This window comes from Cuculus canorus, chromosome 4 (assembly GCF_017976375.1).
Source record: "Cuculus canorus isolate bCucCan1 chromosome 4, bCucCan1.pri, whole genome shotgun sequence".
Taxonomy (NCBI): Eukaryota; Metazoa; Chordata; class Aves; order Cuculiformes; family Cuculidae; genus Cuculus; species Cuculus canorus.
In genome coordinates, this window is record NC_071404.1 from 44,440,023 (window position 1) to 44,463,376 (window position 23,354).

At 36.7% G+C, this 23,354-nt stretch overlaps 1 protein-coding gene across 6 annotated transcripts in view; it reads right to left on the reverse strand.

The window, feature by feature from the left end:
• Nucleotides 1-847: 847 nt before the first annotated feature.
• The window catches only part of RXFP1 (relaxin family peptide receptor 1), a 51,191-nt gene continuing 28,684 nt past the window's right edge, over nucleotides 848-23,354 (reverse strand). For 2 of the 6 annotated variants that reach the window (XM_054065813.1, XM_054065811.1), the window contains 16 exons: nucleotides 20,498-20,599; nucleotides 19,562-19,667; nucleotides 17,615-17,686; nucleotides 15,953-16,024; nucleotides 14,875-14,946; nucleotides 13,990-14,061; nucleotides 13,128-13,202; nucleotides 12,775-12,846; nucleotides 11,728-11,799; nucleotides 10,888-10,959; nucleotides 9,575-9,646; nucleotides 7,053-7,124; nucleotides 6,586-6,815; nucleotides 4,769-5,179; nucleotides 3,183-3,401; nucleotides 848-1,157 (listed from right to left, as the gene is read on the reverse strand). In XM_054065813.1, the coding sequence (XP_053921788.1) occupies nucleotides 856-1,157; nucleotides 3,183-3,401; nucleotides 4,769-5,179; nucleotides 6,586-6,815; nucleotides 7,053-7,124; nucleotides 9,575-9,646; nucleotides 10,888-10,959; nucleotides 11,728-11,799; nucleotides 12,775-12,846; nucleotides 13,128-13,202; nucleotides 13,990-14,061; nucleotides 14,875-14,946; nucleotides 15,953-16,024; nucleotides 17,615-17,686; nucleotides 19,562-19,667; nucleotides 20,498-20,599 (2,093 nt within the window). In that variant the 3' untranslated portion in view covers nucleotides 848-855. Of the gene's footprint in view, nucleotides 1,158-1,653; nucleotides 2,629-3,182; nucleotides 3,402-4,768; nucleotides 5,180-6,585; nucleotides 6,816-7,052; nucleotides 7,125-9,574; nucleotides 9,647-10,887; nucleotides 10,960-11,727; nucleotides 11,800-12,774; nucleotides 12,847-13,127; nucleotides 13,203-13,989; nucleotides 14,062-14,874; nucleotides 14,947-15,952; nucleotides 16,025-17,614; nucleotides 17,687-19,561; nucleotides 19,668-20,497; nucleotides 20,600-23,354 lie in introns of those variants that run through there. The other 4 variants (XM_009558456.2, XM_054065814.1, XM_054065815.1 and 1 more) reach the window with 4 other exon arrangements.

Sequence of the window (23,354 nt, forward strand, 5' to 3'; positions counted from 1 at the left end):
AGGATGTTCTTCTGAAGGGAGAACTTCAACCAGCTATAGCTGGGGGACACTCAGTTGAGATAAAACCCTCCTTCCTTCCCTCCCGTTTTCTCCTTCCTCCCGTTTTCTCCTTCCTTCCTTTTTCTCCTTGCCTTTTTCTCTTTCTTTCCTTCCTTCCTTTATTCTTCCTTCCTTTCTTTCACTCTTTCTTCCGTTCTGAATTAGAACAATCATTACAATTTAAGGATTGATTTATATGAGAAAGATAGTTGGTAAATTTTTAAATCTTCACTTGTTTGGCTTTCACAAATAAAATAAACTGGTCAGTTTATGAAATTCAAATATTTTTCTTAGGGCTGTTACTCCCTAAAGCTTTTCAGAGCTGATGTAGCCTAAATAGAGCCAGTCAGAAATTTTGGGGAGAAAAATTCTTTATAAGTAAACGGATAAGCTCTTAAAGAAATTCAGCTGTTGAAATGGGGAATTTTTTAAAAACAAATTTAATGAAAGTAACTTCCCCCCCCCCCCCAAAGACAGATGGTTTTGAAACAATCTGTTTTGGAGATGAAATGTTTTAAATGACAATTCTTTTTTTTTTTTGCCACACTCCTGGCTTCTGAGGGAAAAACCCAAACACCTGACTTCTCATTCTGATCTAGGACGACTTGATAAAATATCTGGTACCATTGTGAGATGGTAAAATCATTCTTATGTCAGTTCTACCTGCAAATAGACATACTGCTCCCTTTTCTTCCTGCTTTGGTTCACGTGAGCCCAGGTGCCATACCTGTCTCCTTTTCCTCATTGCTGTAAAGCAGTAAGCCCACAGATGTGAAGCTAACAGTGCAGATGTCACTGTGAAGATTCAAAATGTATTTATGTGTATGAATTTAGTCTTGTTGACTGTGTTGTCACTGAAGCGTCAGAAGAGTCTGTACAAAGCACAGGCTTCGTTAGCTTTGGCGTGTTTTCATGCATTGGCCACATCTCTACCCAAATGAATGATGGACCGTACGTTTTCTGACTGCCTTTACCTTTTTTGGATCTTCTTTGTCTGTAATTATGCCAAACCTGATGAATCATTTCTTTGAAAGGTCGTGTAGTCAAAGTGTAGAGAAGAGGATTCAAAGCACTATTTATTGGCAGTATAAAAATCACCACCCAAGAAGTTATGGTACCTTAGGGAGGGAAAAAGAAAGGAAGCTGTAATATGTATTCCAGCATTTGTACGCATTAATTAATACAAGCACTCGATGACTGTGCAGCACAGCTTCCTGTTGAGAGGGGTGGTCATGCATGCTCACGTGGAAAGAGGTACTTTTTCTTCTCACTGTTGTGCTTACACTGCCCTCTTACCTCCATCTGTTTCCAGTACTCCCTGCAAAGCCTGACATTTTCTACTCTCCTAGTAGCTCCATTTATCCCCCTTCCTTTTCTGAACCACAGCTCCCAGTTTACCCTGACACGCTTCTTGTTCTGGCTGCACCCTATTTCCTTGCCTCAATACACTCTTTGTCTCTGCTTTGCTCCCTGTCTCTTCCTTCATGTGATCTGTTTCCCATCCCTTTCCCGTGGCTAGTGACATCCAATCCTAAGGATATCCTCCTACGAAGCAATCTCCAGTCCCCATGTCCCCTCAAAGGCTTCTTTTTTCCTCTGCACCAGGACTTCTGCATTCTTCCCTCAACAAAAGATATTGTACACATTCTCATTATCTCCTTCTTGCCCTGTGAGGTAAGAGTTTCCATGTTCACACCATCTTCCTTTCTGAAGACTTCCTGCTCTCCTGTCGAGATAGTAATCTGTGTGCGTTTTTACAGCATCCCTTTCTCACTTTTACTGTTTGGGAGATAATTTATCTGTTACCTGAGGGGCAGGTGAAGGGACAGGATTAAAGTGCTGAAAGATGTTAGTGGGTGCACTCCATTGCGCTGTTTTATTTATAAAACAATTATAAACGGTTCCAAGCAGTACAGAAAGCTTTATTTGCTCTCCCTTCCCCCACCTCGGGGTTTACGACTTTGTTGCGATATCAATACATTCCTATTGATGCCTGTAACGGTATTCTGCAGTTTTGGAAACAAGCAGTAGTTCAGAAGCTGTCACAGTGTATCCCCAAAGAAACAGAAATACTCTCAAATGGGGTTTAAAACTTCTGTAAACTTTGACAACTCTTTGCAATGTCTTTAATTTTATGAAAAGAGTAATTACTGTTTGATCTGGTTTATCTAATGCAGAACATTCATTTGCTGAACTCAAGATGACTCTGCGGTTCAGCAAGATTCCTTCAAGTTTTCTTGACTCAGAGTACATCTGCTTCTACTTTTCACAGTATTTTGTTTAAGATTTCTTATGTAGTTTGATGACTTCAGCAAGAAGCATTATAGAAAATTTAAAATAGCTTAAATTATTTGATATAATCAGCATAACTTCCAGATATTTGAAACATAAATAAAAACTTTGAAAAGGTGACTCCCAACACTCCTGGTCAGCATATCAAAGTCTCTGAGCTAAAATGTTTTCTCGCCAATGTTCTATTGTGACGTTGAGTCTGAATCCACTATTGCTGATGGAACTGTTCATGTCCACATGTTCTTTCCAAGAGGGTTTACAAGCCCTACATAAAGAAGCTCTTTTTTCTGCCATGTACTGGTATTGCAAAGAGAAGGAAAAAAATAAGGTGAAATTATTAATCTTTTAGGTTATGCTATTTTTACATGGGAATATATTCATACCATGAAGAAGATAAGCAGAGCTTTATGTAACTTCATCTTTTGAACTGTAAGTACCAGCTTATATAAGAAATTTTTTTCAGATTAACAATTATATTATTAAATCAATGTAAAAACCACTGTATTGCCCTGAGCCATATTTAGGCAACAGAACTAGTAAAAGCCATTAGATGAGAAAAGCCAATGCAATTCTGCCTTTGCTTTCAAATACATTTTGTATGTTTTATAGATATTCTATGGAGACAGATGAATTATTTGAAATTTGGGGTTTTTTTTGACACAAAGGTAACTAATGTTTGGTGATGATACTAAGATAGTTCAATGGTAAAACTATATAGTTCATTATATTTTGTATATATATAGATAATAAAGTTCGTTACAGTAATATAGTTCAATATATGAAACTCTTTCTTTGGAATTAGTAACAACACTTCATACAAACACAGTTGAAACACAAAAGAAAGGACGTACCTGGTATTTCTACTTGAAGTAAAGAGAGGAGTTTCAAAATAAAAATGGGTATCCAACATAGTGCATCAGTAAATACGATGAAGAAAAAACGTTTAGCAAGGATCATCTCTTTTTTAATATGATTCCTAATTTCAGTAGCCGTAATAGCTGTTTGGTGAACACTGTAGAACATACTCCCATAGGAAAACACAATGATGATAAAAGCTGCCAAGTTTACACCTGTTTAAGAAGTTAAAATTAATCATAATTTAACAGCATAATGACAAATCCACATCACCTATTTTCAGGCTGGGTATTAAAGTAAAATTATTTCACCTAAACTCTTAGTTGCTATTTTACCTCAAAAGGGGCTTTTAGCAAAATCATCATAAAAGTCCCCAAACTCTCAAATACTCTCTAAAATCAAGGAACTCATAGAAAAATAAAGCATCGTAAGAGTCCCAAATTGTGTAATACTCGGGAGCCCTTATTAAAAATCATAAAGGCCCAAACTTTGTGCAATCAAAATCTTACACAAGTTATTACAATGAGAAGGAAGACAAATGATTGGTAGTGATCGATCACGAGTTAACAGTAACAGCTTGTAAAGGCAATGTGTCTAATCATTACTGTAAGACAAAAAGTCAGTGGTTAAAAGAAATACATCGCCAATTGCTTTAATGTCATCCAAATCCGCAGTCGCGGGGGGGCTCTCTTTATCGCAGTGTGGATTTGGAGAGGCAATTGGGAAATCATGTGGTCCATCCACCTGTGACTGATGTCTCCCAGCCCTCGCTGCAAGGGGCTTAGCTTTTATACCATCAAACAAATTGCATCACCCCAAAAAGTGGAGTCTGGCCCTGGCTGCTTACTGACCGACCCCTCCCCCCCCCCCCCTCCCTAGAATGTGGCCAAGGTCCCAGGAGAGGAGAGGAGTAAGCAGCTGGATATTTCTTATCTTTAAGCTCGGGAGCTGTAGAAACACAACATTCCTGTCGAGCTCCTCTCTCTTTCACACAGCACAATTCTACTGATAATGAAACACTTCCTCACACTCCTACGTATTAGAAATTGCACAGTACAACTCTTATTGATGGTAATGATGTGGAAAGCTGCAGACTGAGGAACTCACATAGCAATGGAATAAAAACCATCCATGGGTCATACATATCATTTCAGGCCTGTCGATCAGGCCCTGTCACTTCAGTCCCATAGAATTAAATGGCTAGAAAATCTGGGTTTGTCTTCACCTGAACACTGACTTTTTGCCTCTGTTCAAGTATTTGTTTCATGCATTGACATCTGACAAATGGCAGTCACTGGATCCAAAGTAAGTAGTTCTCTACTTATCAATTGCTCTACAAAGTCTGTTCATTCACAAACTTAGTTGTCATTAGTTTCTTTCCAGTTTTTCAGCCCTTCATGCATTTTAAAGTTATGTAAGTATCTATCTGGTACAGTAAAATATTCAGGCTGGAGAAAGTCTTAGAGTGCTTACTAGAGCATTTAAATACAAGGTGTGAACATCACAGCAAATCTATCTTAGGTGTCTGAAAATTAAGTTGATTTGCAGCTCTAATTGTATATAATGAAGAAATGCAGCTTACCTAAAAAAATGACAACAGAATAAATCTGACTTCCTGAACTTTCTGATTGTTCTGAGTGAAGAGGAAAACAGACGCCGTTGGTGCCATAGTAGTTCCTGAAAAATTCTTTATTGCTCAGTGGGATAAACGCAACAGCAAACCCAATTATCCAGATAAGAACCAAAATGGAAATTGTCCTGCGTTTTCTGGGCTTCAAACACCTAAAAGGATAAACTATGCAGATGTATTTTTCCAAAGTCAGGTAAGTCAACAGTAAGACTGACACCTCTGTAGACACAATAGCCAGCGATCCCACCAATTGACAATGAATACTGTCCATCCACAACTGAGCGTGCTTGTTGTATTCTCCACGATACTTAAGATCAAAAGCTCCAATCACAAATAAATATATTCCCATCAGACAGTCAGCACCTGTGGGCACAGTGCTTAACATCATTATTTGCACATCTGAATTTCCTATTCTCTCTGTATATGTATATTGTAAATCAGACATACACACATATACAGGAGTACCTACTTGTAAATCAGCTAATACATAGATATGAAATCAATGTTATGGTTGGAATAGTATTGTGAATTACAATTAAGGCAGTATAATTTAAAAAAAAATAATAAAAATTTGGACAGGCAGCCTCTGCTTCATTTTGTTTCCAATCTGGTTTTTCAAAGCTCAGACAAAATTGTTTTGCAAGTAGAAAAAGATGTGGCTTCGTTTAGTGCAAGAAATAGTCTTGCAGCTCTTTTTCAATTAGGTTTTATTCTTTTGATGTTGACATTTAGCTTAAGATAATTTGGTTTGAGCAGAGTATCTGCTGGATTCAAAGTTTAGGGTTGTTCCCCTTATGCTAGTTCAAACCTGACATGCATGGTCTTCTAGGACTGGTAAAGGAAGAACTGCTATTGATACAGAGCTGAAGGCTTCTCAGCTATTTTTGCTGGATGTTTTGTGTAGTATTTATATTGTTCCCATGGAAACAACAAAGTTTCGAAATCACTGACATGCTGTAATTAGAAAAATCACAATCATTTTATACGCTGTTGACAATTAGCTTTCAAAATGCAACTAATTGCAATTGCGAAATACATATGGACTCCTGTATTGAGACAGGGTACAGAAGATTGCAGTGACTGCTATGCCAGATAGTTAATCCATAAACTTGTCTTGCTTTTAGGACTAAAATAAAACCCCCTAATTCAGAATATTTGGGAGCTGGGGGGTATTGATTTCCTACATTTGCATCAATAACCTTTTGCTTATGTAAAAAATAGAATAACTATCTTGAACGCAATATTTATGTGCAAACTGGCAGAAGTGCTCACCAAGCCACTTTCCATCATTTATCAGCAGTCCTGGCTAACCGGGGAGGTCCCAGCTGTCTGGAGATCAGCAAATGTGATGCCCATCTACGAGAAGGGCTGGAAGGAGGATCCAGGGAACTACATGTCAGCCAGACCTCAGTGCCAGGGAAGGTTATGGAGCAAACTGCTGTTTACTCAAAAATAAGTAGTAAAATTGAGGTTTATAGGTCTTTGAAAAATTTGGAATTTTATTTCTTCTTGCTGAAGAAAGTGGAAACTTGACACAATACCTGCAGCATTAAAATTGAATGTGAAACCTTTGGAATTTATCTGCTGCCAAAGGCAGCATTCAAAAAGACCTCCTAGTGCATAAGGTACAGCATTTTGTAATGTCTTTTGCAACAGCACATAAGTTCAGTTAATCCAGTGCTGGAAAGACATCACTGTATTATAACAACAAATATCATGCATGCTATGAGCAAACTAAACCAATATTCTTTTACACATGCAGTACTCACAGCAGAGAGACATTATTGAGATGGCGTGAAGCTTATTCTCTGATCTGATGTAAGGCCTCATGCAGATAACAAAAATATTTCCAAAGCAGGTGATGGCAGATACAACCCAGACAAAAACCCTTTGTATGATGCTTGCTAAAAGATTCTCAAGAGATGAAATCCCATCAGTATTGGGCTTACAGCTGCGCACATGGGGGGCATATCCACAGTACTGGAATTTCTTAAAATATCTAGTTGTGAGAAAGAAAAACAGGTAAGAGATGGTTCTAGTTTGGTTGCTAGAATATCAAAACTCTCTAGTAACTACTCAGAAAACATACTCTGAAAGAAGAATAATTAATTAAAAGCTGTTGAGATTTGTCAACTTCTCACATGCTGCTTTTCATAAACTTTTGTTTTCACTTGTCCAGTGTTCTGTAAGTTGTAAAATTCATACCAAATAAAGCAAACTGGAATAATCTACTTACATGTGGGAAAGGTTTCTCAGAGGTCTGAACATTCTTCTCTGGATGTTTGCAATTTCAATGCCCTCCAAGCTGCTGTAAAAAAATATACTGTCAGTAAAAGGCCATAGAAACTTACTAGCAAAAGCACAAGCTTCATGAGCATTTAATTGTGCTTCTGTGATTATAGGAAACTGGAGATGAACTTTAACTGCATCTAATCTGTCATCTGTTTGAAGCTTGAATGGAAAGTCTGTAAAGCTAAAGTGGAATAAAATAAATTGCAGTTAATTCTAATTAACTTGTTGTTCTTCTTCCAAAATCACAAAGGAGGCTCTTTAGTGCTCTCAGTAGTGCAATCTCTGATTATTGTGCTGCCCTTACCAAGTATTGTTCCACTGATGTTCTTTCACCATCTCTGGGAAAACAATTACTTGTTCCAATAGCAATATTTTACATATCCCTTCTGCCTTTTATCCCAGGGATTGCTTTGCTAGACAAATAAAATGTTGCACGAACTCAGTCTTCGTTGTGTCAAGAGCAGCAGGAAGCTGGGGCACAGAACACGGCATGTAAAGGGAAACACTGAATTCCTTGTGACACAGATTTGTTCTTATTTTAGTTTTTTTCTTATTTTTTCTTATTTTTTTTTCTTATTTTAGGTTCTTATTTTAGGTTTCTTTTGGTTTTTTTTAATATATATTGAAAGCAGCTCTTTTATTTCCCCTACTGTGTTATATCAGTAAAAGTATAACTGTGTAAGAAGCCCTTTCAGAACTTCAGTTTCTGTATTCTTCCAGTCCATTCCATCCACTGGTTAGATGTGCAACCAGTCAGAGGTCTTTCACTCTCCTTTTGAGAAGCCTTATTTGAATTCACTGTTCCATACTTTAAATGCAATATTCATGTGAGTTCTGAGCACATTTAGGCAAGAGTGGAGAAAAGTAACAGTCCTACTGGTTAGATGCTGTGGGCTGGTGGGTGGTTTTACTAGGAGACAAGAAAGAAAACTGAATATGGAAGTGTGTTAGCACTGCAATGAATCTTACTTTCTTACTATTTTCCTTACTATTTCAAACTGCCAAAGAGAGAACTGGTGTTCTACAAACAGCTGAAATATACACTTTCCTGTAGATCTATCTCAAAATTGAAGAACTTTTTGACTTAAAAACATGGAAGACCTCGATCACTAAATTACATGAGTTCTTTGATGTGAAACAGTGAATAAGGTATATGCTGTAGCCTAACTGTTATGGAGGTAACAAATTATTCTTTTCTGTGCTCAGCTGCTAGTTTTTATGAAACTTGCATAGATTTAGTAATTCCAGGTTGTTAGTTATTAACCAAATTCAGCTGAATTTGGTCATTGGATTCCAAATCACCGTGAGGAAGCTGAAATTATCAACAAAGACACGTGCGTTGCTGCCTACATCTCAGGAGTCAAATCATAAATACTCACCATGCTCTTCCCCAAGGAAATATATCTTTTTGGATCTATTTTTAGTAGAAGCTTTAGTAATAGGACAAGGGTTAATGGCTTTAAACTAAAAGGGAGTATATTTAGACTAGATATAACGAGATTTTTTTTTACAATGGTGAAACTTTGGAACAGGTTACCCACAGAGGTGGTTGATAGCCCATCCCTGGAAACATTTAAGGTCAAGTTGGATGGGACTCTGAGCAACCTGATCTAGTTAAAGATATCTTTGCTTGTTGGAGAGGGGTGGGACTAGATGACCTTTAAGTATCCCTTCTAACCTGCGCTGTGCTATGGTTCTATGATTGTGAAATGATGACCAACAAGAGCCAATGCTGTATTCTACCAAGCTGGTTATTGCAGATATGCAGTGGCCTGTGAAGATGTACTTAAATCTATCTATGGATAATTTCAGCTTTGGCACTGCACTATTGCACAGTTTTAGGAAAAGCTCTGCTGTCAGAATTCAAGTTAGAGCTGCTGGATTAGTACACCCATGAAAACTCCCCCTAAACTCTTCAATGTTATTTTTAAAGGTCCCACATCCCTCTGAGATGGCAGATGAATCATACTTGTTTTATATTATTCTTTTCATAATGATAGCAGTAAATTCTGTAAGAATGGAAATATTTACCCAAACTTCTACGTATACCAAATTCCTTTACAATTCCCAACTTTTTATACCTTAACGATACCTGCCCATGGCATTAATAGCCCCAATTGGACATTGTACAACCCTTCAGCCCTGTGAACAATTTGCGTAAAGTCAAATGAGGGTTGCGTTAATCTTCTTCTGTAACAGCAGAAAAGACAGTGTCTTTCTCTATCTTAATTTGTGATCTCTTTTTGTTGGAAGAATTTCCATTTAGAAACTGGCATTTTCAAGAAGGAAATTTTGCATATTGCTAGTAATTATTTTCCAGGCTTTAATTGTTGAAGATCATAAACATAACTATGAACCATTTCAAGGGCAGTTTCTTACAAAACACATTCTGGATCATGTCTTTCTGAAGGAGATGTGCATAATCACAAAGAAAATATAGCTAAAATATAAAAATTTGACACTTACAGGGATTTGAGTTTAGTTATAAAATCAAACTGGTCTATTTGTATTTTCTTGATGGGGTTGTAAGAAAGGTTCCTGTAAATACAACATAAACATAAGTAACGTTGTACATCTTCCTTACAGCTTCTTCTAGAAGTAAAGTCAAACCACATAACCCATTTTCTTTTCCCGTCCTGTAAGAAGGATTTGTACAATCACTAGTTCCAGCTGCAAATGGTAACATTCAGTTAATGTTATTCAGTTTGCTAAGCCAGTGGAAAGAGCAGTCGGATGCTTCGCAAGTGTGCTGTTGCCATAGACAAAAGCACACGTGTGGCACAACTGCCTTCTCCCACATGATGCTTAAAGGTTTTGACTATAGAAATATTTAGTTATTAAACTTCCCAGACTTGTCTTTCAAGTAAAAGAACCTAGCTGAACTGCATGCATTTAGAAATAAATTACAATTGATTTTGATAGTTGCTAAAATCTATTTTTTGTAATTATTCATATAGGTTCAAGGGACGAAGGCAGTGGAATGTAAAAATTGACATTAGCATTAGATGCTCTACTCTGTGCAAGACTGTTTGTAGGTACATCCCCTTTTTCTTCTCTCTATAACTTTTCCTTATGTTTTCATCTTGATATTGTGACTAAAATGTGCAAACTCAATAAATGCGGTTGCATTTGTACGCATTGTACACACGTGTACAGTGTATTTTGATGGATCCCAAGGATGCTGGAAACACACAAAAATAAGTCATTTCACTTAGTACCTCCTCTCCTCCAGAGTGGTTTTCAATTTTGTAACTAAGCGTCTCTTTCAGATTGTGTAAGAATGCGACTTTCCAGAAACAGCGTTTGAGATATTAGCTTATATATGCATCATGGAAAAAAAAAGACAATCTTTCTGGTTTTATAATACCTTATGCTTATGCATCTGTATGATGCTCTTATGTGCTTATAATTTATTTTTAGAGCCACATCTCAATATTACATTAAACATTCCCATCACATTATTCATTTCTCACAATATAGCTAGCATAACTCATTTTGTATATATTAAAAAGATCTAGAAAAAGGTAGAATTTAAACTTGCTTTCTTTTGGGAAGTGGAGGCAAAAATACGCATATTTTACAAAGCCATGTTGTGCAGAATTACATTTGTGTAAGTATTGTTAAGGTAGAGCTTAAATGATGCATACAGAAAAAGGTGCTCTTTTCTTTCCCAGCAGTCATGACTGAAAGCATCATATCAAATGAATAATATACAGATAATAGTAATAGTAATAATAATAATAATAATAATAATAATAATAATAATAAAGGATCCTTACAGTTGGGAAAGCTCCTTTAGGTCCTTAAATATATACGCAGGAAGGGATTCAATCTTGTTGCTAGACAAATCTCTGCAGAAACAGCCACAGGTAGAATACAGTAAGTTCTTACTAGGCTTAGCAATTTTACTGAGCAGTTTTGCAATTACAAAACATAGTTTTAAATGGTTTGCTAAATAAGATATTCTTTATTGCACAGGTTATCAGAAACCTGGACTGTAAAAAAAATGCTGTTAAAACAAGGTGTTTAGCTAGACTTATAAGATCTCCCTTTGTCTAGTTAGTTCAGATATGCCATTAGATACATAATTTATTATTATTTTATTTACAGCAAAAAGAAAACAACGTTCTCTTAACTTGGGTTACAGAAGCTTGGAAATAAATTAAACATATTGTGTTTTGTGATGGGAATTCTTTCACGTAGGCTAAACAGCACATTCTTATTTCTAGTCCTTAATTATCTCTACCTTGCTCCTTATTTTCACTAAACATAAATCATAATAAATGTGAACAGAGGAGTAAAGGTCTCGGTCTGAGGGAAACCGGCAAACTGGTCTTAAAGACACTGAAGGCATGCACATTCATGCACTGTGGTGATGTAAGATTAATAAATAGTATCCTGTTCAGGGAACATAATGATCTTGTGAGCAAAACTCCCAGTATTATTTATACAGAGTAGGTACTTAATCTACTATCTCTTCGCTGTTAAATATATAGAAGAAAACCTCAGGATGAGTGCTATCTTCAGAGCATGTTATATGAAAACGAATTAATGATAAATGATATTTGCAATATATATTATAAAACATTGTGACTTGTATAAGTGAAAGATTTACTCACAGTTCATCTAACATCTGGAGAGAAGAAAAGCTGTTTTCATTTAAAGAGCTGATTTTATTTTGTCTTATCACCCTGAAAGAATAAAATAAACTTATGTTGCTGCTTCTTAACATCTGTATGTTTTTTGAGAAAACATTTTATGAGCTTTAAAAATTCTCTTTTCTCTGCATCTTCAAATACTTACCCAATTCAGTTAACAAGGTAATCAGATCTAGAAGTTTACAATTTTACCATTTGATAAATAAGTTTTGTGGCCTATACACACATGTATTTGTACATATATACATACACGTACATATATATGCACACATATATTTGCATATATGTATATATCTATATAAATACACATACATATACACATATTTGTGTCTATATATATACCCCACCACCTCTACCACTATAGGAGGCTGGCGTAAGTTGACTGAGGGCTGGAGAGAGATTAAGTGGGATGGAAGGCTTGTGACCTCACCACATTTCGGACACAGGCACATGGCTGTGCAACTCATATTTCACCTGCCCCGAGTCTGCTCCTTAAATGAACAAGGATTTTAAAAGCAAAGAGAAAGCCAAGAGTATGGGTACTGCAAAAGAGTTAAAAATTGAAAGTGGCAGGTACCATGGAGCCTACTAATCAATCAAGAAGTGGAAGGGATTTTCTGAAGATAATTACATCATCACTGGAGAAACGTTGGGTAAGATTCTAGAAATAATGAACCAGCCAAACCACCAGCCAATCAACCTCTAACATGAAGAATCAAGCTATGCATTTTGTATGTTTGCTGCTTTTAAATAGAATTTTGCCTCCTTTTCCAAGCAAAATGTTAGAATGAAAACGTATAAATATTAATATCTGCCACAATTACTTCAGTAAAATTTAGTTGCATATATCAATGCTGAACTTTGCTATAAATGTAAACAGTGGTTATTCTGTATGGCTATGGTTTAAAACCAAGATACTCATGAACTATATATCAGCTCTAATGAATCTCTTGGCTGTTCAGCACAAGCACATCTCACTCTGGCTAGCTAGCATGTTCTATTACTTACAGTACAGTTAGGGTGTTGCAAGAGATGAAAGTGAAGTTTCCTACATGATGGATATGGTTGCCTTCAAAGTCTCTGGTGTATAAAAACAAAACATCGATCACTGAAATAAATTCAGGTAGTTATTCTAAGGTAATCAAAGAAAAATAGCACTGGAACTTCATAATTGCACGTGAAAGAGTAGCGACCAGACATGGAATATTTCTGCACACTTAATTGATGACTTTAGATTGTTAACCCTGCAGTGGCCCAGCAGGCATTCTGTAAAATCCAGCACCCCCTTAGAAGAAGTGGTGTATAAGTGCCATACAAACACAATAAAATAGCATTTTTCTAGTGAAATAAGGCAGACTTACAGCCAGTTTAGTCTTGGCATGTATTGGCACAGAGGTTTATCAGGCAAACGAGCAAGAGAATTATTCATCATCTCTCTGAAAAAAAGAGAAACAGTTCAGCTGACTACATTTGCCAAAAGCTAAAGAACAGAAGTCAGATGTCTTATATTTGTACTTTTGAAAAAAAGGCACTCAGAGCTTGTTTTATTTCTCATAGTCTTGAAGGCAGTGTTATTTTCTTAAACTTCCACACATTCTCCCTGTGGCACCCTGCAGAGCAGTATTTTATCCTTAACTTCTTAATTACTATGTAAAGGAAAGATGTTCACTTCAATGCTACTTAAATAAAAAACAGCAAGTCAATACAAATACTAGATTTTGACTACTTGGTCACAACATCTAACTTCTGTGGGTGATGGAGGAAGTGAGATGTGGAGGGAAGTTTCCCACCAGACTGTAGGGGAAGAAGGCCTCTCATCTTTGGTGCTGAAAATGGCAATGGCAGATTCCGGACAGGGATTTGGGGAGGGAGGCTGGGCTACTGCCAGTGGGCAGGACCTTTGTGACCCTTGCCTGCACTGTGGAAGGACAACTGGCACCCACTGCTACAGATGCTGTGTCCTCGCTCTCTCAGTGATGCTGTGTTTTTACCAGTTTTCCCACCCATGTCCCTATATTTCCCAGACACCATGTCCCTACAATTCCACAGCCCAAATCCTCCTACTCCAGCGTGTTTTGCCTGGGGATAAGGAAAAGCTGCAGGTGTGTTGCCAGCACCCCGTGGTGAGCAAGCACAGTTGTCATGAAGAGGTTTTTATATATACATATGCCTTTTATGTTCTGTTCTTTTAAATAACACTTTTGATTCTTATTCAATACTTACAGGAGAATGAGTGACTTGAGTCCATAAAATGTTAATGGAGAGATCCGATGTATCCTATTATTTTCAATTATCCTATAAATGACAAGTATCCGTCAGATTGATAATTGACTACAGTCTTAAATTGAACAGATGATGAAAAGTAACATGCTTTGAAGTGTATTTTTTCAAATGTCCATTCAAACTACGTAAAAAATTAAAGCACTACTTAGCAGGTCAGGGCATACATAAACCCAATTTCCTTTCAGAATTATATAATTAAAAAAAAATGACTAAGAGGAATTAATTGCTTTCAACTTAATGTTTTCTTTTGAGCTTTTAAAATTCTTTGATCAAGACTCTTTGAATGGATTCTCTGTGAAAACAAGCAGCACCATGTAACAGTATTCTGTGGCAATCCAGCTATTCCAAATGCAGAGAAAAATGTTAGGCATGATATTAGTTGCTTATTCTTAATAACTTTATGGAGTCAAAATCATATTTCATTATCATCTGTCTGAAAAGCAGTAATAAACCAGTATTTCAAATTATGACAGTCATTTTGTCTGGGATAGTTCATGCACTATTTACAGGGACAGATGTGCCCAAAACATTATCTTTCTACCGCTTCATAGTAATCTGAGTTAATTTGTAACAAGCAATTACTACTGAAAGTTATTTAGTATTGTAAAAGGCGTCAGTCATTGGAACCATTAAGGCCCAAGAACTAAGTTCTGCTCTCACCAAGGTCAATTGGATTTGCACCTTTCACAGTGCAATCAGAGTTCCTTAGCTGTTATCTAGTACAGGGTGTTGCTATGCACAAAATTGAAAACAATTCTAATATTTCTCTGTCTTGCTTTAATTATTCCTCAAAAAAATAAACATACAAATGAAAAAACAACATACAGCCATTCAAGTCTGTGGAGATCTTCAAAGACGCCAGGCTTCAAACTGGTTATCTTGTTGTTACTTAGGTATCTAAAATAAGAGCAACAAAACAGAAATTAATGGAACTATTAATTAGCATCACATGCATGAGAATTAGTTTTAAGATTTTTTTCCCTTGATAATTTATCAGAATACCATTAATTAATTTCATAATTCTAATCTGTTTTTATAGTAATATTCCTGTCCTTTATATAGTTAGGTGGGACTCTGTAGTGGGGACTTTGAGAACAATTATGTAGAAAGTTCTGTCTTTACAAGAAAACTGAATATTTTCACATTGTCATATTTCAGCCCCTTGCCAATTTCCTTCTGTGGAGCGATTTTTTCCATAAATGTTCCCAGGATCCCATTGAGTCTTTGTTAAGGACGTTAGTCTAAATATAGATACCAGAATAACGGAAAAAGAAATGCTGAGAAATGAAGGGGGAGGGGATACTATAAATGGTCTGAGAAGGTAATAACAGCAGCTGTAATAACAGATAATCAACCACACTTGTGTGATGGAAAAATAAGAAGCATAACACTCTAAAATTTTGCTTTTAAAAACATTGCAGAAACAAAAACCTGAACCAAACAATGCAATTTGTGTGTCAGCTCTTTCACTGAGCATTGTCCTTAGAAGTCAGAAACACCTCTCAAAAAGCTGCTGCAAAATAATAGTTAAAAAAGAAAGTTATTTTCATTACCAGTACTGGTTTGTTTGCTTCTGTAAGCCAAAATGCAACATTAAAAAGCTTTCCCCCATGGCAAGCTCTCACTTCTGTTTTGCTCATTTTTCATTCTCTGACTTTTTGCAGGGTAACTCTCCTACTATCCCCTTCTTCCGCTCTGAGGACTTGGGGGCTAGGAATGAAGTACACAGCTCACTTGTATTTTCAAACTATTGTCCTGTTGGATAAACTTGTACAATCCAATTATTGAGTTAAAGATTTGGACCATTTTGCAACTTCCTAACGTGAAATCAATAAGGCCACCCATAGTGACTCCTGAGCATCAATCTTGCTTTTTACTTCAACAGTTGAAAAGCAATACTTACAGCTTTGTCAGGTTGTATAAGCCTTTGAAAGCACGTTCAGATACAGATCTGATTTTATTATTCTGAAGATACCTTAGAAGACACAAACCCAACAACAATTATTTCTCTAAACATGCAAAGTCGAAGCAAGCATAAGTAACCAATTAAAATTATCAACTAAACTGAACGCACGTGATATTTAAAAAGAAGCTTTCAAACTGTTACACCTTAAATTTGACAATAACAATTTCACAACTATAGCTGCAATGACTGCAAAGGTGTTTTAAAAGAAATATAACCTCCTCCCCAGCAGAATTACAAAATTCATTCAAAGGTACACTTGGTTTGCCTGACATGAACAACAAAGTTGTTGTTTGGGACCTCCTGTTTTAGGTCGTAGCCTTGCAGTTCTCGCCTGTGTGACCTGATCTTTACATGTAGCCAGAACCCTGCTACAAGCAAAATATTGCATTGAAAATGTCAAAATTACAATGTATTTTAAACTTTTCTGTTTATAGTATCAAAGGATTTTGAAAATGCTGCATTTTTAAGATAATATAATAAAAATGCAAACCAAATCTTACTAATCTTCTGTAAAATAAAGAACACATTATTTCTTTCTGTTTTTCATCTACTTTGATGAATTAATGAGTTAAAAATACTATGTGGCAAACAATAAATAATAATTTTAAAGCATTACAGTGTTATTCTCTGAGTAATATTTAGATACAAATCCTTTTAATTAAATTAGAGTTAACAAAGCATCCAGATGCATTTCTGTTAAAAAGCAATAAGAAATCTGACACTGGCTTTTTCGAAATGGATTTGTGTCCACACATTGCTCAAGAGCTTCCTGAAATGTACAGTTCAATCAGAAAGATGTGAAATTACTACTAGAAACAAATATTTTGTACAGGCAGATAGGGATGTAGTTCTTTTAATGAAAACCTATCTTTACGTTCATACTGGCACTTAACTTCATGAACACATGATGGTGCTGCAGTACAGCACAGTTTCCATAAAAGTTACACTCCAGTAAGTATTTCAGAAATGTTAAGTGCCTTGAACCACTGACATGGGAGCCTCGCTCTAGACTTTTGCATTTAATTCTTAATTTCACTAATTCTATATGTAGCAAACTCGTCAAAGGTGATAATTTTTAAGCAACATATACATTACACATCGTAAAACATAACACTGTATTGTTTCCATAATATTTTGACTAGTTGAGGCATTACTAGGTTGATACCAGGCAGAATTAGGAGTAAAACTAAGCACCATGTGAATGAACTTTGCATGAAAATGGGAAACCTAAGTTCCCAAACATGTTTTTCAGATTAAGTAGAATAAGTTACTTTAGTTTATTTTGGCATGTTACTTGTATCATAAATGTAACTCTCTCCAGACAAGATGAGAACGTAGCATTTTTCTGGTGTAAAAGAGTCAATATAAAAAAATTAAATATGTAGAAATTTTGGTTTTGCAAAAAGAGACATGTCAAATCAAGCTATATGAGCCAAACAGGTTACACAATCTGATGAGGTACTGAAGAGTAAGACAAAACAGAATTTTGGGTATAAACTGAGGGTTGTCACTTACAAGATCTGAGTGTGTATATGCGAAAGGAAGAGAATGAATACTTAAGGCACTAAAAAGATATTTTAAGTTGAAGCACTCCCTTACAGGTTTTTAAGGTCTTGGTATTTCTTGAAAATGTCAGCAGAAAGTTTCCTTAGCAGATTCCTCTGAAGCGACCTGTAGGAATGAATGAACACTGTGAAACTACTCTCCAGCTTCCTACAGTGCTGTTGGTTTTGTTATTCAGTAAAACTAGCTTTCACACTGTTAAATAAAAAAAGCAACATAAACCCACTATGCTACCTCTGTTTTCCTGAATACTCATACCTGTTTACACGGTGAGCTAAATCCTTTCTCATTAGAAAAATATTCTTCCACATCCCCAGAGCAAATGAAAAATAACAGTTGAATCAAAAGCTTGTAAAGATTTGAGTATAAACTGAACCAATGGATTTATTTCAAACCTCAAATGCATATAAAGATTATTTCCCAGTGTGTGTGTCCCTATGTCCTCATCCCCACTGGGCACCAACTGAAGTGTCCTGTCAAGAACAAAAATCATTCAGGGCATGGTTAGATTAGGAGAGAGTCTAGCCAGGAACCTGAACCAACTCGCTACTTTTTCTAAAGCTAGAGCTGGGCCATTATTTTTGAAGTCCTTCTTGACCCTGAGCCAACAGCCAGTTTAAATATTCACAGAACAGAATAGTCATAGAATAGTTTGGGTTAGAAGTGACCTTAAAGATCGTCTAGTTCCAACCGCCCTGCAATGGGCAGGGACACGTCCCACCGGATCAGCCTGCCCAAGGCTCCATCTAGTATATTTTATAGTGACATTAATCATAGGATCATAGAATTGTTTGGTTGGAAAAGACCTTTGAGATCATCGAGTCTGACCGTCCCTGTCCACTACTGAACCATCCCTGAGAACCTCGTCTGCCTTTCTTTTTAAACAGCTCCAGGGATGGTGACTCCACCACTGCCCTGGGCAGCTGTTCCAGTGCCTGAGAACCCTTTTGGTGAAGGAATTTTTCCTAACATCCAATCTAAACCTCCCCTGGCACAACTTGAGGCCATTTCCTCTCATCCTATCACTTCTTAATTGGAAGAAGAGCCCAGCAGCCACTTCACCACAACCTCTTTTCCAGGACCTGCAGAGAGCGATGAGGTTTCCCCTCAGCCTCCTCTTCTCCAGGCTAAATAGCCTCAGGTCTCTCAGCTGCCTCTCATAAGATTTGTGCTCCAGACCCTTCCCCAGCTCTGTTCCCTTCTACAGATGCACTCCAGCCCCTCAACATCTTATTAGTTTTGAAGTATTGTGGTATTCAAACACGGACCCAACAAGGATAACCTCAACCGCCCTTCACGCAAGCTGGTACCAAACAGAAAGATCTGTATCCCTGTTCCACAGGGAGATCCTTAGCTGGGGGTATGTGATGCTGCCCTCTGCTCTCCACATAGAAAATGGCCCCTCAAATGTGAAGTGCAAACTAAAAGCAGTATCAAACATTCCCCCATCTCCTCAAAAAGTTTGGCTTGGTTTATACCATCTTATCTGTAAGATGAGAGCCCAGATTAAATCCTTTTAAATAATTGTGTATTCAGAGACATCAAATGAGAATAAAAAAGATTTACTTAGGTAAGTAGTTCCACCAAGTTCAAAGTTATTGACTTTGTCGGCAGGAATATGGACTATGGACTATGGAATATTGGCAGGATCATAGAAGAATAAAAAGATCCTAAGCACTGTGTATTAAAATGAAACATTTCTTTCAAAGATTTATTTAGATTTCCTGAAAGTGTTGCTAGCTCAAGTCACTATTTCAAACATTAAATGATCACTTCACATAGAGTTTTTTATTTCCTTCTCTCTCCTATTGTGCAGGAAAAATCTGCACTTAAGACATTAAAAGACTTGTAAACTGTAAGACACCACGCTTTCACAAGCAGGGGCCAAGACAATCAGAATTATAAGGCTGTAGTTGTGAAAAGTTTGTAGGTTTGGTAGTCAAACCCAAACAGAGCAAGAGACCACTTGTCCGCTCTACTTACATTATGGTTATGTTTGAAGAGACGGATGGGACAGCACGCAATTTGGCAGCATCACAGAAGATCTCCAGCCCTTGACAGGTACACTCTGCTGGCACAGCACCAGCCACTGTGTCAAAAAGTGAACGCGGTTGTGGCAAAATTTGGGATGGGTGGCGTGATGGTATGGGGAGAAAAGAAATACGGTGTAAAAGAACAGTGATCACAGACAGACATATCCAGCTGTGTTAAACAGAAATTAAGGTGCACATTTTTACATAACTGGTTTAGACTTGGTAACACCCTAACAATAAATGTAAAAAGGAAAAAAAATTACGTTGTCTCCTGACCTCTGTGAGAGCTCTTGAGCTTTATGCTTGTTATAAAGGAACCTGGCACAGTAGCAGTTTTCAAATTTTTTTTTGTGGCTCTTTTTTAAATTATTCAGTCCTCTTACATTTACTAGAATGAACACAAATCCATCCAACTGAAAACAGGATGAAAACAGATCAAGAAGTCTTTGCCTCCTTTCTGCCCATCTCTATTCTTTAAGTTAGTGCTCACTGTAGACACCAGAGTTGGAAAATCTATACAAAGGGATGAGTACACAGAGAAGTGGAGGAGGTTTGCAAGAATCACTTGATGTACCCAGGAGTGAATTTGGAGGAATGTTGCCCTCATTTCACACTGAAAGATGCATGTTCATGGTCTTTCTAGCTATATTAATACATTCAGACAAACATTTATATTGCCTTCCTAATTGGCATGTTTGACACAGAAAACTAATCATCCTTGGTGCAACTGAAATTAGGTTCAGTGCATTTGTTTGTCTGAGATATTAATTCTGTTTTACTATAAACAAAACTGCACTGTATTTCTTTCTGATAGGCATATTTGCTAAATATTTCTTTCTAGGAATCATCAATAATATTTATACAAATAATGTCTGTAATTACTTACAGCACTCAAGTGTCTTTGTCTGAAATGCATACAGAGATTTCAGTTTATTGTATTTGTCCTTCGTATGTTTATCGAATTGCAGAGACCATCCATTGTTGTCTTCTAAGAAAAGAAAATACAAATAAAAGACACATTAGAACAGAAATTTAGTTGCATCGGCTTCTTTGCCTCAGTTTTCATCTCATTAGTATGAGTTTCCAGAATATTAGATGACCTTACCTTTATGCAGTTGCCTAATCACAGGTATGTACAGAGATTATCAGCTGCATAGAAGGTACAATAAGCAGTTCCTACAACAACAATATTTTCTGACAGTTGTTCCAAGAAAGTATAACCTTTCACTTCAGAATTTTTTGTATACATAAGAGTCTAAAAATGAGAGGCAACCATATTTTCCCACCTCCTCAGACATGCAGGTTTGTCACTTTGTCCAGCAAAGCTTAAATGATTACCACGACTTTGACTACTTCTTTCAGAGGGCTCTCGCATGATCACAACCTATAGTTTCTTTCCTGAAAAATCTATATAAGGGCAGAATGAACACTGATTTACAACAGAACGGATGATGCGGTGTAACATGTTCAAGTCAGTATGTTTAAGTTCATCTTAATACGCATCTTCTTAAACAAGGCATTATTCCATATTATTTGGTCACTGTGCATAGATGCACTCGAACAGAGTGGTATGACCGTAAATGCAAAAATGGAAGAGTAGATCTTTCAGTTCCTTCCACAAATGGGCATTTCCAGATACAATGGTGCTGGAAATAACTACAAAACTGTTTCTCTGAAGTTTGCTGTATATCTGACAACTGTAAATTAACTGTTCAAGTAACTACTTGCAAAACAGGGCATGCATATATGTAACCAAAAAAAACCCCAGACCTCTCTTCAGCTTTCACAACATCCACATTCTTTTAGTTTAAAGCTTCTCAAGTAATGACTACACATCAGTATCAGAAATGCTCCTTAGGATGGCACTTACTGCCTGGTGAGTCAAAGCATCAGTGGTAGTTCAAAGCATTACTTTGCATTGATACCTACTGTCAAACAGGATTTATATGAGAACTCCAAGGACGTCTCTGCTTTGCTAGTCATTACGGTCTTAGTTTCACTTTTATGATATGCCGGCAACAGCCTTCCTTCTGCTTCTTTCACATGGTAATAATTTAGTTATACTCAAATACCATTCTTTGTGAATATTTCTCTATAAACCTTCACATTCAAGTAAGCTTTACTACTGTATCTATTGGCTTCAAACTAGGCAGGGAGACATAAAATATATTTACTTCTTTACAGCTTTTCCTGTTCTGAAATAGTGTCTCATTTACCATGTCACATTACAACTCAGTTGTTTTCTCGGCTAGGTAGGGAAAACTGCCTTGAAAGCATCTCCTAAAGCCTCCTATGCAGTGGCAGCAGATGGAGCTATTCTGACAGGTGCCTGCCTCTTCGCTGCCTAAACTGAACAGCTCTGCTAGACACGCTGATTAATAGATATTACTAAAGAATAAATAGCTTCAGGCAAACTATCATTTATGTAGCTAGTCGTTTGTTATATGTAAATTGAAGAGATAAAAGATTCAAACCAAACCAAAATCTTTGTCTTCAGATGTTGCTCCATAAAGAGAAAACACAGACTTGGAAAGTGCCTTCTTAACTAAAAAATTAATGTGAATTCATTTATGCACTGCTATCTAAAGAAGGCATTTTAGTACATTTTACTAACTTCCTCAAGAGCACCTAATGTCCCCATATCCATTAGCAGTTTTGCCAAGGTTAGGTCGTTAAGCTGATATCCAGAAGCAGCCTAATGAATTTTGGAGAAAATGAAAGGAGTTTGCAAACCTGCTTAAATACTGCCCCTCTCTGGTTGAAATATTCAGTAGAATTTCAGTCTTAGGACTACCTGCAACATGGAATCCATAACTGGTGAAGCGATGAGAACAGAACCTTTGTCAAGTGGTGAGTGCCTTATAAACCCGCTGTCTTTTAGCTAGGGCTGTAATGAGGTTTTTCCCTATTGCTGTTCCCAAATACTTAACTGAAACACACCCATTGACTTTCATTTGCAAGATGGGACCTAGCAACTGGGAACTGAAGAAACCAGCAGGGATACAATGTACATAAAGGAGGTGAGATTTAAGAAGGAATGAGTGTTTCATTTCATTTTTAAACAGAAAGTTGTAAAGATTATTAAAAATGAGATTATCCTTGGAGTATAAGCACAACAAATAAACTTTTTTTTTTTCTGTGAGGAATACAGTTTCAAAATATTTTTGGACTTCCTAGTTCTTAATTACATTCATGGTAAGTGTTGTACAACTAACCACTTAGCTGCAGATTCTGAATACAGCCATAAATTCTAACCTTCCTGTAAGCCAATAAATGTATAATTTTTCTGTATTTCTGTGCTTCTGACACTAAAGAGTGGATAGAGGAGATTTTATTCCACTTTTTAGTATTTTTAAAGTGCTTTGCCATTTGACAAATCATGTACAAGGGGTGACCACTTCAGTTCACATCTGGACAGAAAATACATGAGCAGTGCCTCCTACACTAATGGTAACAACGGAGCGTTTTACTACAAAGGGATAGTTCACCAGTGTTTTCAAAGAAGTGAGGAGGCCATAAAAGAGAAGCAGGGGGAAGAGGCCCAGAGAAGGGAGAAGATTATTTTATACTGGAAGCATTCCCCTTGTCTGGAGTTTCTGGTCAGTTCAATCAAAATAACAAGCTTTTCTCATAGCATTGATTTTCCTGTCTTTTGCTATAAATACAAAGTTATTCAAAGTTTTTTGACCTTCAGAAACATTTGCTTTGGGTCAAGTTTTGTGCCCAAGCTTGGGACAGTCTTT